At 32.8% G+C, this 17103-nt stretch overlaps 1 protein-coding gene and 1 pseudogene across 1 annotated transcript; both read left to right on the top strand.

Annotated features, from left to right (window-relative positions):
• The first annotated feature begins 439 nt into the window (after window positions 1–439).
• Window positions 440–5226, top strand: LOC104889049 (2-alkenal reductase (NADP(+)-dependent)). The gene is made up of 5 exons (XM_010674187.4): window positions 440–874; window positions 2116–2293; window positions 3891–4057; window positions 4356–4438; window positions 4661–5226. The coding sequence occupies exons 1-5, from the start codon at window positions 641–643 to the stop codon at window positions 5037–5039; spliced, it is 1041 nt and encodes a 346-aa protein (XP_010672489.2). The 5' UTR covers window positions 440–640; the 3' UTR covers window positions 5040–5226.
• Window positions 5227–6305: 1079 nt separating this feature from the next.
• LOC104889048 (2-alkenal reductase (NADP(+)-dependent)-like) lies at window positions 6306–10691 on the top strand (annotated as a pseudogene).
• Window positions 10692–17103: the final 6412 nt, after the last annotated feature.

The following is a 17103-nucleotide window of genomic DNA, read 5'->3' as shown; positions in this document are numbered from 1 at the left end:
GGGGCGTCTATGGTGGACGCCCCCTTAATTTTTTTTGTTTTAAAAAAAATTTCACTGTAAATTGAAATAAAAAACAGAGGGGTGATGGTCGGGTATGCGGTGGTGGTATGTCGGGGTAGGTGTTCCGGCGGCGGTGGTGCAGTGGTGTTCCCGCGGTGGTGGTGCGGCGGTGTTGTGTGGTGGCACCGGTGTCTAGTGGTGAGTGGAAGAAGATGGGAGAGAAAGTGGAGGAAGAAGGGTAAAAAAATCTGGAAAATGAGGAAGTGAATCAAGGGGAGGAGAGAGAAAAAATACAAGTATATAAATATGATATAAAAATACCGTATTTAGGGCGTTATTAGGAAATTCTAGGGCGGTGTTTAGCAAAGCCCATGAAAAATGTGGCCACAGTTTTAGAGCGCTACACCTCACATCACACTCACCCTCTCGAACACATCTTTCACCAAAAAAAAAGAAAAAAAAAAAAAAGAAAACATCTTTCTCTCTCATCGTACACATTCAGCCATTTTCTGCATATTTTCACACTTGAATCTCTCTCCTATAAAAACCCCAATCTCCAACACTAAAATTACACATTACCCACTTTCACAAACACCTGAAAGAAGAAGAGAGAGAAAGCAAGGAGTTGTAATTTGTAAAAATGGCGAGTGAAAGTGAAGTGAGCAACAAACAGATTATATTTAAAGACTACGTTGTTGGGTTTCCTAAAGAATCAGACATGGAAATCAGAACTTCCAAAATACTCCTGAAAGTTCCAGAAGATTCTACTGGGATTCTTCTTAAGAATCTTTATCTATCCTGTGACCCTTATATGAGGAGTCGTATGAGCAAGCATGATCGCCCTACTTATGTCACATCTTTCCAACCTGGATCGGTATTATTTTATTATAATTTTGTATACCCTTAATCAATTGTTTAATTATTACACTGTTGGTTATATTTTAATGGTTCATTACTCAATTGTTTAGTGTTATCTGTTGTCTCTTTTGGCTTAAAAAATGATTGTTTTTGGAGGTTAGATAGCAATTTAGGACAATGATTCAATCTCAAGTTTTGAGTGTTTTGTGGTGTTTGCAATTGGTGATTTTTTGCAATTGGGCATATTTTAATCAGACATGATTTTCTGTTGTCTCTTTTGGGTTAAAAAATGATTATTTATGCTGCTCTACATTCTAATTGGAGTTGAACAAACAAATCAGGGGGAAAATATAATACTGTTTTGATGTGTTTGCAATTGGTGATTTTTTTTTTGTTAATTGTTTTGGATTATCTAATATTTATGCTAGCATAAATAGCAATGTTGATTGGGAGATGATATTATCACTCTTTTCATTTGAATTTGACAAACTTATGAATAGTAGCAAGACAAATTGTGTCAATAGAGAAAATCATGAATGGAATGTCAATCCTAGTTATGTGATTTTATTTACAATTTTTTTTTTATCTCTACTTAATACTACTTAGAAAAAACATGTTAGGGATGGATTTTCAGTACCATGGATGTTATCTTACAAAACTATGATAAAAATCATTACCATTACTACCATTTATAAGTGCCTACTAAATTGAGCTATAACCTGTCTTTATGTTCCTGCTTAAATAATTGTGATATAGGTTCCGTTTGGTAGGGCGTAAAACATTTTCCAGGAAAATTGTTTTCCTCTTTTTTTTAATTTTACATTGTTTGTTTTGCAAAAAGAGTGTAAAACCATTTTTCCTTGGAGTAAAATTGCTCTCTTAATGTTGGAAAACCATTTTCCTTTCAAAATGAAAGGAAAAATGTTTTCCTTCTCTGTCTTGTACACATCTCTCACTATCTCCTTACTTTCCCTTTTTATTTTCCTCTTTTTTTATTATCATTTTTCTTACATGGAACCAAACAACTGAAAACTAGTTTTGAAATTGTGTTTTCCCTTGTAAATTATTTTCCATGAAAATCATTTTACAGTAAAAATGTTTTACGTCCAACCAAATGGAGCCACAGTGTTGTATGGGCATAGAAGTGCTGACAGTGTTAGTGATGAATGTGATACTTAATCTTCCTTGTTTCAGAAATTAGTGATAAAGGTCTTTCCATTTAACACAAAAGTTGGATTGATATGGTGAATATTGCAGCCTATTACGGGATATGGAGTTGCCAAAGTTGTGGATTCCCGGCATCCAAACTTCAAGGCAGGTGACCTTGTATGGGGAATGACTGGATGGGAAGAATATACTCTTACTACGCTCACAGATCTGTTTTTCAAAATTGAGCATACGGACGTGCCTCTTTCTTACTATACAGGACTTCTTGGTATGCTGCTGTGTTCATTTCTATGCTATTTATCTAGTTTTGAAGTAGTAAATTATATTAGGTTTCGAAATTCTTTTTGTCACTTTTTTCATATAGCTGATCATTACTTCTTTTGTAAGAAAGTAGTTCACAGAAAAAAAAAAAAAAACCTTCTCGCTGCCTGAATAAGACAATGCGAAAGCCCAGTCTGGATGAGAAGTTAAGATGTACAGTCGTCTCCCTCATCTACCTTAAGAATAGTAGAGAGACTGTTTTTGGATGTCCCTTTGTTAACCTTCGTTTTGGGAAAAATAAGGAAAGAAATGAGGTGCTAAGTAAAGACTGCTGGAAATAGATGCAAAATTTGGTTGGAGGGCTGGTGACAAGGGGGTAGGACTTAGTATGACCAAAAGTAAAAAAATATAATAATGGTATTTAGTATGCTAAAAGTAGTAGTACTAATAGAGGCTATCATGATATAGATTAATATAAAAATTAAAAAATAATACATAAGACAGACAATTCTACTTGCAAGGAGGGAAACAATAAGGAAAGGGTGGAATAGTTTTGCTGATAATAATGGTAAGAAATGAGAAAATCAGCTGTACAATTAAGGATAAGAAATGTATTAGAAGATAGAGGCATTGGCCAAATGGAAAAAGCTGGAATCACAAACCCTCAAGGATGGAGGAGGAGGTAATCGGTAATCCCACATGATCGAGGATTTACTAGTATTAGGAGGATGGAGTCACCAAACTTTGGTCACATAAACTCTGTCATGGCATATCCCTATCCAGTGACATCCTTGACACAGTCAAGGTAGTTGAATCTGTGTTTCATGACCTGCCCCCTAACACTTGTTAGGCCTTCCTTTAATTCTGTTTGAATTTCGATACTTCAGTTGAATGCTAGTGAAAATACCATGAAATTTTCAGAAAGTAGCTTAACACCCAATCAGGCAAATTGATATATAATGGTTGTGCCTAAATAAGATGAGTCAGTAAATGAATACATGAACGCACTGTAAAGTGATCTCCTTCCTAGGCTTTGTTTGAAGCAGTGGGCGGTTCTTTAGGGGCTCCCTTGATACCCTATGTCTGCTTGCAGCATCTTCTTTTGACTGTGGAGTGTGTACTGATTTGCCGAGCGGAGAAGTGAGAAGATAAGCTAGAAAATATAGATTGCTGCTAATTGGAAGCTTAATTTAACTGAAATAGTTACTTTATTTGCCATGTAAAACCAACCTTTTATCGAACATGATGGGTTATGTTAGTGAGAAATTTTAGCTTCCAACGTGATATTTTGGCGAGGAGGAGTTGATTAATCGACTCTACTAAAGACACAGAGAAATGGTTGCTTGGCCATGGATTGGTGACTGGTATGTTAATTGTTATGGGAATCGATATGTAGTCATGAGATTCAAGGATCTGAGATTGTTCACAGAAGTTGGACTTCAGCATGTGAACTAGAAACTGCAGGGAACTTCTTAAGCTAAGGATTTGCAAATTAGATGGGAGGATATGTTTCTTGCTTAGTTTATCCAATATCAAAGATATAGGATTTCTTCTCAATTACAAGTCAAAAACGTTTTATGTTTTTGTCTTCTATTGTTCCATAGGTATGGCTGGCATGACAGCTTATGTTGGTTTCTATGAGCTTGGATCTCCTAAGAAGGGAGATCGTGTATATGTCTCTGCAGCATCTGGTGCTGTTGGTCAACTAGTTGGACAACTTGCTAAATTGACTGGTTGCTATGTTGTTGGAAGTGCTGGAAGCAAAGATAAGGTAATTTTTTTGCTGCTCTGTTTGTCTGTCCTCTTGAGCCTTATTTAATCTCTAGCATTGAGAGTTTTTGTTGACAAAACAGATTGTTCTTGGTGTAATAAGTGTAGTTTTTTAATGGAGTACTAGTTTAATGTACTAATTTTGTAACTCTTGATTTTGAAGCAAAATCTATGGTATCTTAATTTCTGGATTATCAATCATCTACAATGAAGAAGCTCATACAGTTAAAAATCTTTTGCTGATTTTGAAACTTTATCTGGTTTGATCTTGAGATCCTCTCAAATATCCTGCATGATAGGTTGATCTATTGAAAAACAAGTTTGGATTTGATGAAGCCTTCAACTACAAGGAAGAGGAAGATTTGGATGCGGCCTTGAGGAGGTAAGCATTCATGCACAGCAAAATGCAAAGTACAAACATGTGATAATTTTGGGAGAGAGGGAATAGATTTCTGCTTTGTCCAGTTCTAGTATAAGTTGTTATTTGCATAACATAGAGAACATTTTGTTCTATACTGGACTATGCTAATTCTCAATCGCACCTGCTTTCACTATTGCACAATTGTTCTTAGATGCTCGTACGTTAATATCTTGTTGTGCTTAGGTATTTCCCGGAGGGCATCGACATTTATTTCGAGAACGTTGGAGGGAAGATGCTTGAGGCTGTTTTATCAAACATGAGAAACAATGGTCGAATCCCAGTCTGTGGAATGATATCACAGTACAATCTTGTAGAGCCGGAGGGCGTTCATAATTTGTTCAATATTACCACAAAGCGCATTCGTATGGAAGGATTTATTGTGGGTGATTACTATCATCTTTACCCTAAATACCTGGAAATGATCTTACCACACATCAGGGAGGGTAAGATTTCTTATGTTGAAGATGTTGCTGAAGGTTTGGAGAGCGCTCCTTCAGCCTTGATTGGGCTCTATTCTGGCCGTAATGTTGGGAAACAACTTGTTGTAATTGCTCAGGAATAAGGTCTATCAAACTAAGCGTGAATGTCTTGTGTTCAGCGTGTAAGTTGTGATGTTCGGAGCGTAATTATATGTTTCTTGTTCTTGAAAAAGAGTTGTTTGTAGCTGTTATGGTGAATATGCAATTCATAGTTCCTGTACTAGTGCGTTTTGCATTACTGTCTGTACTTTATAAAATTGATTCAGATCACTTGGTCAGCTCAACAACTTACAGTAGACTTGTGGAAATTTGCATAATGGGTGTGTCTCAATGTCACTACTGCAACTCTCTCACTTTCAAAATCCTAAAAGAAATTATGAAAAATGAGTTTAATCATGTCAACCTATTTTTAGTCATATCACAATATAAAACCATTTATTTCTATTAACCCAACCTCAACTTTATCCAATTTATAACCATTCAAAACACACTTTTTTCAGATTATTAAGAAAAAAGTGCATCTGATACAAAATGTAATATAATTCATCAATAAAGTAGCAATGCCTATAATCAGATCATATATTATGATTTATTTATTCTCTGATAAAACATACTTCCTTTTTATAATAGATAGAATATTGTTTTCAGTTTTTTTGTCAGATAATATAAACTCAAATAGAAAAGGTTTTTGTGCACAAAGACCTGATAAAAAAATTGCAGAGAAAGATCGAATATGGTACTTCAATTGACAATTTAAGACCACTTTAAGAATTCCAGTAAAGAAATCAACATCCAGTGTTAATCTCGTCTTTTCCTCCAATTTTTCACTCTCTTTAATCCCCCTCTCCCTAATACTGAATATAAAACTTCAATATTGTTGCCTTCTTCCTCACTATTAAAGCAATGGGTTGAAGGCTTGAAGTTGTAAACTTGAAAAATCATATTTAATATTTGGTATTTGATCTTATCCGACAAAAAAAAACACAGACCAGAAACTATTTTCTAATTCTCAACCTTTAGTTCTTTGACAATATTGATACTTCCTCCGTTTCATTTTACTCGCTACACTTTCCATTAGGGGAAGTTTCAAATTACTTGCTACACTTTTTTTTTTGGGCAATAAACTCTCTATCTCTCTCCTCCCATATGAGTCCCTTTTCTTTTTACTCTCTACCTCTCTCTTCTCCAAAAATTGCCTAGGAGTTCGTGAAATGAGAAGTGTAGCGAGTAAAAAGAAACGGAGGAAGTATTTGATAGTACAAGTGCACAAGTGCATTTTCCACACTTGCTAACAAAAGGACATGAAGAGATAAGTAAAACGTGGCCTCCAGTCCATTCAAGAAGCAAAAAAAAGGTGGCTACAGCCTACAGCCTACAGCCTACAGTGTCAGAGCTGTATACTTCATACTCACACTTATATTCTCTCTCCTACAAAATCCAAACTACATTACTACAACTCTTCTTACAACCACAAGTACTCAAGTACACACTACCCACATTCAGAATAGAGAGAAAGCAAAGTAAAGAGTATCAAATAACAATGGCGGCTGAAAATGAAGTGAGCAACAAACAGATTATTTTCAAAGACTACGTTGTTGGGTTTCCTAAAGAATCAGATATGGAGTTCACAACTTCCAAGATAATCCTGAAAGTTCCAGAAGATTCTAATGGGATTCTTCTTAAGAATCTCTATTTATCCTGTGACCCTTATATGAGGAATCGTATGAGCAAGCATCATCGTCCCACTTATGTCGAATCTTTCACACCTGGATCGGTATTACTATTTTTTTTTAATCCCTATTAGGCTATTAGCATATTTGCATTCATGGTTTATATGCTCCCCAGTCTTTGTCAATTTTTGTGCTGCATGTAAGTTTATCGGCTTTTTTGTCAGAGAGGACATAATATAATACAAGTTTTGTAGGAAAAGATTTAATAATTTTTTTTTTGTCTAAAAGGACCTAATAAAATACTTCCGATTGTGAACAATAATCACTTTATGAATTTTCGGCCAAATTTACCATTTATCGGCGTTGACTTTTTTTTTTTTATCCCTAGTTCACTTTTTAATGTTCTGTTTCTATTTTACAGCACACGAATTCCTATTGAATCCCCAAACTTAATATTCCTGTTGGCTTAACCTTCTCCTTGTTCATCTTTAAATTCAACTTCAATGTCTCAAATTGTGCTTCAATTTTCAATTTATCAGCCTTCATCAAAGCCATTTCTTGCTTTACCACCTTCAACTCATTCAACAAAAACTTTTTCTCATCAACAAGATCATTAATCACAATTGGTTGCCATTGTGTCATCTCATCATCCACCCATCTAAAGAATTTGCACCCCCTTTGATTTAAAATAGGAACAGAACATTAAAGAATCAACTAGGGGTAAAAAAAAAGGATCAACGTCGATAAATGGTAAATTTGACCGGAAATTCATAAAGTGGTTCCTGTTCACAATTGGAAGTATTTTATTAGGTCTTTTTTGACAAAAAAATTTTGTATTAGGTCCTTCTCCACAAAATTTGTATTTTATTAAAAAACCCAAGTTTATTTAATAGATTTTGTGAATATATACCTAAATTATGATCATTTTTGTCAACAGAACAACTTATGAGTGTGTAGACATATTGTACAAAAGTGATCATAGACAAATATGGATATGAAAAAAAATTGTACAAGAATGAAGTTGCTAAGGTAGGACTAGGGGGATAAACTCTGCGCAGCTTGCTTTATTGTCGTGCCAAAGATCTTCTTGATTTAACATAGGAGTTGATATTTTCATTTCCTTGTTTGAGAAAATAGTGATAGAGAATTGAACTGATATGGTGAGTGTTTGCAGACTATCACGGGGTATGGAGTGGCCAAAGTTCTGGATTCCAAGCATCCAAACTTCAAGGCAGGCGACCTCGTATGGGGAATGACTGGATGGGAAGAATATAGTCTTATTAAGTCTCCATCTCCGGAGATGTTCTTTAAAATTGAGCATACAGATGTACCTCTTTCTTACTATACCGGGATCCTTGGTAAGTTGCTGTATGCATTTTATGTTACTCATTCCGTCTCAAAATATAGTTCCCATTTTTATTTTGGGTGTCCCAAAATATAGTTCCTATTTTCATATTTAGTTCCACATTTTTCCGTAATTTGTCTAGAAAAAATGTGTGCCATCATTTATTTGCTTCTTGAATTTTGTTTTTTCCTTTATTTATTCAACCAAAATGTTACAATTAATGCTCTTTTACCAATTATTTTCCACTCTCTCTCCTAAAATCATCTTTTCCATACAACATTTATTTAAATAAACAAGAAATCTTTACCATCCCTCTTATATTCTACTTGCATAAATTACCGTGAAAAAAGGATAATGGGAACTATATTTTGGGATGGAGGGAGTAATATTTAGATATATTGATTTTGAAATTGTTCACTAAATTTGGTTTAGAACCTCTCTTTCTCATTTCTTTTCTCATCACTATATTTTAAGACTTGCAGAGATCAGACTATTTTATAATGTCCCTCTATTGAAGTTTGTTTTGAGGAGAATAAGAAATAAAAACATGCTAATTGAGTAAATATATTGCTAACAGTTGCCGAAGTTGTTGGTGGGTTGTTGGTAGGGGGGGTTAGTACTTATTAGGACCGGATGTAGAAGAAAATGAAGAGTTTTTGTTTCAAATTTAAATGATTGTTCAGTGGAGATTCGATTAGTTAACTCAAATCTCCTATAGAGGAATGGTTGCCTGTTCACTGATTGGTGATTGGTGGGGTTACACGCATCAGTACGTGGTCATGAGATTCAAGTATCTGAAATTGTTCGCATAAGTTGGGCTGTAAAATGTGAACAAGAAACTTTAGGGACAACCTTAATGTATAGTAGCAAAAGGTAGTTCTTGCTTGGTTTATCTAGCATTGCAGTTTTTTCGGTGTCCTCACCTTGCATTGTCTATAGCCTTTCTAAATGTTAAAATCATTTTCTACCATTCTGTAGGGATGCCTGGCATGACAGCCTATGTTGGTTTCTATAAGGTTGGGGATCCTAAGAAGGGTGATCGTGTCTTTGTCTCTGCGGCGTCTGGTGCTGTTGGTCAGCTAGTTGGACAACTTGCAAAATTGAATGGTTGCTATGTTGTTGGAACTGCTGGAAGTAAAGAGAAGGTAATTTTCTTACTGCTTTGGTCTTTATGTTTGTATGTCCTTTACCTTAGGCTCTGAGCGTCGAGAGTACTTGTTGACAAAACAGTTGGTCTAATTGGCAGAGAGTTCTTGAATACTAGATTTATATTCTACATCATTCAATTCTTTATATTGAAGCATTATTTATGGCATTGTGTTGCTCAATCTCTATTCTTGATTTATCATTTATCTTGAATGTAGAGGCTCATAGAATTCAAAAAGAAAAACTTTTGCTGCTTTTGAAACCTTTAAGGTTGTGTTTGGGAACATGGATTTCATTTCAATTCTAGAATTTCAATTCTTGAATTGTAAATCCCCACATTCAAATCCAAATGATTTATTTGGGAAAAATTAGGAATTTCAAATGCATAATTTGAACATGTTTGTAATGGTATTGTTAATGGTGGGAGAGAGAAGAAGGGGGAGAGTGATGAGAGAGGAGATAGAAATAAACTGACACTTATTTTGGATTTGAAATGACATATGTTTTGGTTGGATTTCAAATTCTCCAATTATGCCTTACTTCTTATGAGTCTTGGATTTGGGCCAAATACAATTCCAAATTCTTAGATGATCCAAACAAGTGATTTGGCCCAATTCCAGAATTTCAAATGAAATTCCTGAATCCAAACAGGCCATAATGGGTTTTCATTCTCAAATTTCCTGCATGGTAGGTTCATCTGTTGAAAAACAAATTTGGATTTGATGAAGCCTTCAATTACAAGGAAGAGGAAGACTTGGATGCTGCGTTGAGGAGGTGAGTTTCTATTCACCAAAAAGTGCAAAGATATATATAAACATATCTTTAACATTATATTGTGAGAGAAAAGAATTTTTAAATTACTAATACTAGAATTGCTAGTAACAAGAACTCACATAAGAGTAACATCCGAATGTTTGCAGCAGTTGTTACATAGACTAACTAATATCGCATTACTCAAATATTACAATCTTGCACTGTTTAGGCATTTTCCAGAGGGCATCGACATATATTTTGAGAATGTTGGAGGTAAGATGCTTGAGGCTGTTCTTGAAAACATGAGACTCAATGGTCGAATCCCTGTCTGTGGAATGATATCACAATACAATCTGCAACACCCAGAAGGTGTTCATAATTTGTTAAATATTATCCTAAAGCGCATTCGAATGGAAGGATTCATTGTTTTTGATCACTATCATCTTTATCCTAAATATGTAGAAATGATCCTAATTCCTACCAAACATCAGGGATGGCAATATTTCATATGTAGAAGATTTTGCTGAAGGTTTAGAGAGTGCTCCTTCAGCCTTAATTGGGCTTTTCTCTGGCCGTAATATTGGCAAGCAAATTGTTGTAGTTGCTCGCGACTAAGACGACAACATAAATTTATATGTTGGGTTAAGCATGTAATTATGTGCCTGATGGTATTTGGAGTGTGATTTTCATGGTGTATTTTTCATTCATGCTTATGTACTTGGCGTCCCAACCCTCTATTATAGTGTCTACAAAACACAAATAAATGTAATTAAATTGGGTGAATCTCATTCCTCCATTAGTATTGACTAATTTTTGAATCATTGATAGAATTGACTTAAATATTTCTAAACATATTTAAAATGCTAGAGTCTTACATGTATATGGTCCACACTAAAATTACTATGGACTAAAACGTCATGCATGTCAAAAATTGTACACAGAATTAATATATAATGATCCGTACTTTGATAAAACAATCTTTTTTGTAACATACATTCTAGTGTTTCATTTAAGTGAATGGTTCACTGTTTTTAGAAAAATGGTCCATATGTTTTAAACAAGGGTCAATATAATAAAATGGAACATAGTAATGGCATTATCACTGGTGGAAGCGTAACCAACATCAGTGGTAGGAAAAACGTCGGTAGAGGAGAAAGTATCAACCACCACACAAACACCAAAAAAACATAATCTCACCGCAGTAAACCATAACATCTAAAAGTTATGTTATACTCATTGGAGTTCACTCATAAATTCACCAAAGTTAATTAACTCGTACTTAAACTCTTACTCCTGCTAAAACAGTTAACATAATTGGTTAGACAATAACTCATTAGTTAAGAAATTGTTCCAGATTTTACTTCTTCGAACATATTTTTATTAGAGGTCATCATGGGTCGGGTCGGGACGTAAAAAAATTATTCATTGGTCGGGATGAGCCAAAATTCGGTTCGAAATTTTGTGACCAAAGTCCGCTATTTCGGGTCAAAATCTGGCTAGGCCAAAAAAATTAGCTTGCCCAAAGTTCGCCCGAAAGGAAAAAAATCGGGACCTTCCCGACGCAGGCCAAAAATCTTGCCTAAATTTCGGGAAGGGCTGATTCGATCTGCTCTAATGTTTATCTAAAAGTACCTTCAAATAATTTTTTTGTCCACCGCAGTTTAAGAGTTTATGTTATACTCACCGTATTTAAGTATGAGTTAACTACGGTGAGTTTATGTTAGACAATAGTTAACATAAACTCATCGTAGTTAAGAAAAAATTATGAGATGAAGTATATAGAAGTATCTCTATTATACTAGCATTTTTTGCACGCGATGCGTACTTGAATTCTTTTCAAGACAGAAACTCTATTTTTTCCCGAAAAAAAAACTTATTATAAAATCCAAAATTTGAACATTAGACATACAAAGTATAATTATTTTTAGTTGCAAAATTTAATTGGTTTAGTCTCTGTCACTTAAGTTTCTCACCAGTCTCTTTTTTTTTTCTTTTCAAGGTCAAAATTCTATGAACAAAATAGAAATTTTATTGAATTTATCTATGATTTCTAATATTATAATTTGTACACTACTTCATATATTGTGAAGAAAGTGGACACTTAGATTTCAAGTCAAATTTTTGTGAGTATGTATTGACGTTGTAGTGTATTGGTTGTAGTTTGTAAGTTAATTTTTTGGTTTTTGTAACGTTTCATCATTTGAGTGCTTTGTATAATGTAAATTATGCAATTCTATGATTTGAGTTGACTTGTGAGTGACTGTTATAATTTTATTTCAAGTATTTTTATTTGAATCTCCTTTTGGTTTGTAATTGGATTTGTAATTTAGAAAGGAAAAGGGGTAAAATAAAGTTTCCTGATTATTTGAGTGATTTGTGTGATTTTTATAACATGATTTTCTTAATTGTATGAGTGATTTGTAAAGTTTCTTCTTTTAAGTGATTTGTGAGTGAATGTTGTAAATTAACTTTCGGTAATTTTTTTGAGTCCAAATTTTAATTTTGAGATTCCTTTTGTAATTTAGTGAGGGAAGGGGGGCAAAATAGTCAGTTCAAAAAAGGACACCATAGCTCCCCCCTTCCCTTATCTTTTGAACTGACTATTTTGCCCCCCTTCCCTCACTAAATTACAAAAGGAATCTCAAAATTAAAATTTGGACTCAAAAAAATTACCGAAAGTTAATTTACAACATTCACTCACAAATCACTTAAAAGAAGAAACTTTACAAATCACTCATACAATTAAGAAAATCATGTTATAAAAATCACACAAATCACTCAAATAATCAGGAAACTTTATTAAAACTTAAAATTAACATACAAAGTAAAACTAATAACCTAGAACGTCAATACATACAAAAATATTTACTACAAAAATTTACTTATTAATCACTATTCTCAAGAACTATTCACAATTACATACTCACAAAAGTTACCTATAAATACAAATTTGAGATAAGCATAAGATTTTGACGGCGATATTACACATTCATCCATCGGCAATTTGCGAACTTCGAAAAAGGTACATAATTCTTTTAACCTTCAAAATTATTTCACATTAGTTGAAATAAACAATAGCAAATTAGACTGTTATGTAGTTAAAAAAATGGAGATGACAACAATGAGTTCAAAGGGCTTTTATACAATCAGACTTAAATTTAATTCATTTTCAAATAAAACAAATTTAGTTTTTTCTTAAAAAATGCCAATATTTAAATTTTTGCCCATAACTTTTGCAAAAAGTCTATGTTCAGAATTAAATTTTTTAAAACAAAACAATATCAAACTTTTTGCGAATAATTTTTGCAACAATCCATTTTCAGAAAAAAAAACTATATTAATTTGCGAAAAGTAACGATTTTTGTTTTTCTAAAAAAAATCCAATATCAAATTTATGAAAAAAAAATCAAAACTTCATTTCAAATATAATTAAAGCTCAAAGTGTTAGAATTTAGAAAAGGACAAAAATTAAAATGTTGAAAATTTTTAAAAATCAATGTGCAAACATAATTTAGAAGTTAGACAAGGAAAAAAAAACTGAGGTGTATTTGTAGTGAAATCATAATTTAGAAGTTAGACAAGGAAAAAAATTATTTACTTTTTCATAGTGTTTCCTATATGTAATGAAACTTTTACATATATTTGGACATATCTCTTTCTATTATATAATAGCGATTAATTATCAAGGTAAAAAGGTTTATGTAAAATATCATTCAAGAATTAATGTACAACATATCTCTATTATATAAGGGAAGGGGGCTATGGTGTCCCCGAATGAAGATACTATTTTACCCCTTTTCCTTTCTAAATTACAAATCCAATTACAAACCAAAGGGAGATTCAAATAAAAATACTGGAAATAAAATTATAACAGTCACTCACAAGTCAACTCAAATCATAGAATTGCATAATTTACATTATACAAAGCACTCAAATGATGAAACGTTACAAAAACCAAAAAATTAACTTACAAACTACAACTAATACACTACAACGTCAATATATACTCACAAAAATTTGACTTGAAATCTAAGTGTCCACTTTCTTCACAATATATGAAGTAGTGTACAAATTATAATATTAGAAATCATAGATAAATTCAATAAAATTTCTATTTTGTTCATAGAATTTTGACCTTGAAAAGAAAAAAAAAAAAAGAGACTGGTGAGAGACTTAAGTGACAGAGACTAAACCAATTAAATTTTGCAACTAAAAATAATTATACTTTGTATGTCTAATGTTCAAATTTTGGGTTTTATATAAGTCGGAAAAAATCGAGTTTCTGTCTTGAAAAGAATTCAAGCACGCATCGCGTGCAAAAAATGCTAGTATAATAGAGATAAGGGAAGGGGGGAGTAACAGTGTCCTCTATGCCTATTTTGCCCCTTTACTTTTTAAATTACAAAAGGAATGTCAAAATCAAAATCGACACTCAAAGAAAACTAACGAAAATTAATTTACAACACTCACTCACAAATCACTTAAAAGAAGAAACTTTACAAATCACTCATACAATTGAAAAATCACGTTATAAAATCATCCAAATCACTCAATAATCAGGAAACTTTATTAAAACTTAAAATTAATATACAAACTAAAACTAATATAACTAGAACGTCAATACATACAAAATATTTACAAAAATTTACTTACAAATCACTATTCTAAGAACCATTCACAATTAATGGTGGGTCATGATAAAAAAATAGAGGTGTATTTGTAGTGAAATCAGAATTTAGAAGTTAGACAAGGAAAGAAAATTATTTACTTTTTTATAGTATTTCCTATATATAATGAAACTTTTACATATATTTGGACCTATCTTTTTCTATTATATAATAGCGATTAATTATCAAGGTAAAAAGGTTTATTTAAAATATCATTCAAGAATTAAAGTACAACATATCTCTATTATATAAGGGAAGGGGGGAGCTATAGTGTCCCCGAATGAAAAGACTATGTTACCCCCCCTTTCCATTCTAAATTACAAATTCACTTACAAATCAAAGGGGGCTTCAAACAAAAATAGCAAAAATATAATTATAACAATCACTCACAAGTCAACTAAAATCATAAAATTGCATAATTTACGTTATGCAAATCACTAAAATGAGAAAACTTTAAAAAACTTAAAAATTCACTTACAAACTACAACATATGAAAAAATTGACTTGAAATCAAAGTGTCCACTTTCTTTACAATTTATGAAGTACTGTACTTAATTCAAAAATCAACTAAAAAATTATAATATTAGAAATCATAAATAAATTCAATAAAATTTATTTTGTTCATAGAATTTAACTTTGAAAAGTAAAAAAAAAAAAGAATGGTTAGAGACTTAAGTGACAGAAACTAAACCAATTAAATTTTGCAACTAAAAAAAAATTATATTTCGTATGTTTGATGTTCAAATTTTGACTTTTATGCCAAAGAAAATCGAGTTTTTGTTTCGAAAAAATTCAAGCATGCATCGCGTGCAAAAAATTCTAGTGTTATATAAATGGTTGTTATGTAAAAAAAGAAAGGTAATTATATTTAAATAGTGGTTATTATGTACTCCATCCGTTTCCTAAGGATCTTTCCTCTTTTCGTTTAAGTGCGTTTCCAAAAGATTTTCTCTTTTTTACTTTATTCCTTATTTGGATTTTTTTTTCCCTTTTTACCCTCTCATGTTCTTATCATATGTCCACCATTACATTATCAATTCAATTTTACTCCCTTTTCTCTACTATTTTAACCCCTTTTTAGTTATTTATTTATCTTAACCCCTTTCTCTCTCTCCTACTTTACCCACCCCACACCCCACACCCCACACCCCACACAAATGGATCCTCCTTGTATCTGTAGGAACAGTAACAAGGAAGATCTTTAGGAAATGAAGAGAGTATTGTGAATCAGCTCTACACAACTCTTCCTCATTGGTTAAGAAATTTTTCCTGATCTTACTTGTTTGAACATATTTTTATCTAAAAGCATCTTGAATTTTTTTTTTGTCCAAATATACCTTTAATAATATTATGTTCATTGGATAGTACATGAATTATGTAATTAGGGCCAATCGGTCAATTCACAGTATTGACTTCCATTCTTCTATTCGATACTTTTTTCTTTGTTTTTGTAGGTTCTTCTCCCCTCGTTACCTTTTTTCATTTTCCTCCATCTATTTCTTCCAACTCCTTTTTCAATATACAATGTTGGAAAATTTACATCCCAAACTTTTAATGACTATTGTATGTTTATTGTAATTATTGTAGAGCATCATGTGCCTCATGTACATACCAAATGTATGTTGTATCATTAATCAAGAGACTATAATTAATTGCAATACCATTAAAAATGAGATCAAAATTTCCCTCTTCTACTTGGGGTCATGCTATATTATATGCAGGAACATTGATAAGATTAAGGTCGACAAGTTTTCACAAATTCTCACCGTTACAATTAGCATCAGGTCGAGAATTTTTGGGTGCATTGTACATGCACCTAATACTCCGCGCGCCGAGCGCGCCAAAATTGGTACACAAATAAGGATGAGAATATAAGTTGGATTTGATTATCCATCAATCATCAAAAAAATTAGAGCCAATGACTAGCGATCGATTTGTTTACGGCTCCATTTGCCGACTGTTATTTTAATGAGACGGTATTACATCCTTAGGGGAGAGAAAGTGGACCCCACAAAACATAAAAACGGAAATTACATTGAATGCCAAACAACTGTCAATTTTGGATACAAGAGAAAATTCATGTGAACAAGAAGTTCAGAAAATTGTTCATTTTGAAAATATTGCAAACCAATTATCAAATGTATTCACATATACTAAGAAAGTGACACAGTCACATGTACCGGCTAAGAATTCCCTTACACGGTTTAAACTTTCTAATGACAATAACGCCATTAAAAAATGAGTGAATAGCACGCCAAAAACGTGGTAGACCACCTGGTTCCAAAGACTCAAAATTGAAATAAATGAAAAGGCAAGGCGAAACAATATCAGAAATTGACATAGGTCCTCCAGCGGAGCATGATGAAATTCCCGATGAAAACAAAATAAACATAAGCATGTTCTAGAAGAAAAGGAACAAAAAGCACAGACAACAACAAAACCTCAATTAGTTATGTTTCTACAAAGAAACAATGGAATCGTAAATAGGTTGTTTTGAATGAAATTTTTGCTTACTCCATAACGGTTGAAACGACATACGATGAAAATGATATAGAACTAATTACAG

This window comes from Beta vulgaris, chromosome 3, assembly GCF_026745355.1.
Source record: "Beta vulgaris subsp. vulgaris cultivar EL10 chromosome 3, EL10.2, whole genome shotgun sequence".
Taxonomy (NCBI): Eukaryota; Viridiplantae; Streptophyta; class Magnoliopsida; order Caryophyllales; family Amaranthaceae; genus Beta; species Beta vulgaris.
Note: the sequence above shows the minus strand (reverse complement) of the source record. Positions and strands in the feature narration are given on the sequence as shown.

Excerpts from the sequence above, each read along its gene's own strand:
- LOC104889049 (XM_010674187.4), top strand. The coding sequence starts at position 641 with ATGGCGAGTGAAAGTGAAGTGAGCAACAAACAGATTATATTTAAAGAC. Across the intron at positions 875-2,115 it reads CATCTTTCCAACCTGGATCG|CCTATTACGGGATATGGAGT; the intron begins GTATTATTTTAT and ends TGAATATTGCAG. Across the intron at positions 2,294-3,890 it reads TTACTATACAGGACTTCTTG|GTATGGCTGGCATGACAGCT; the intron begins GTATGCTGCTGT and ends ATTGTTCCATAG.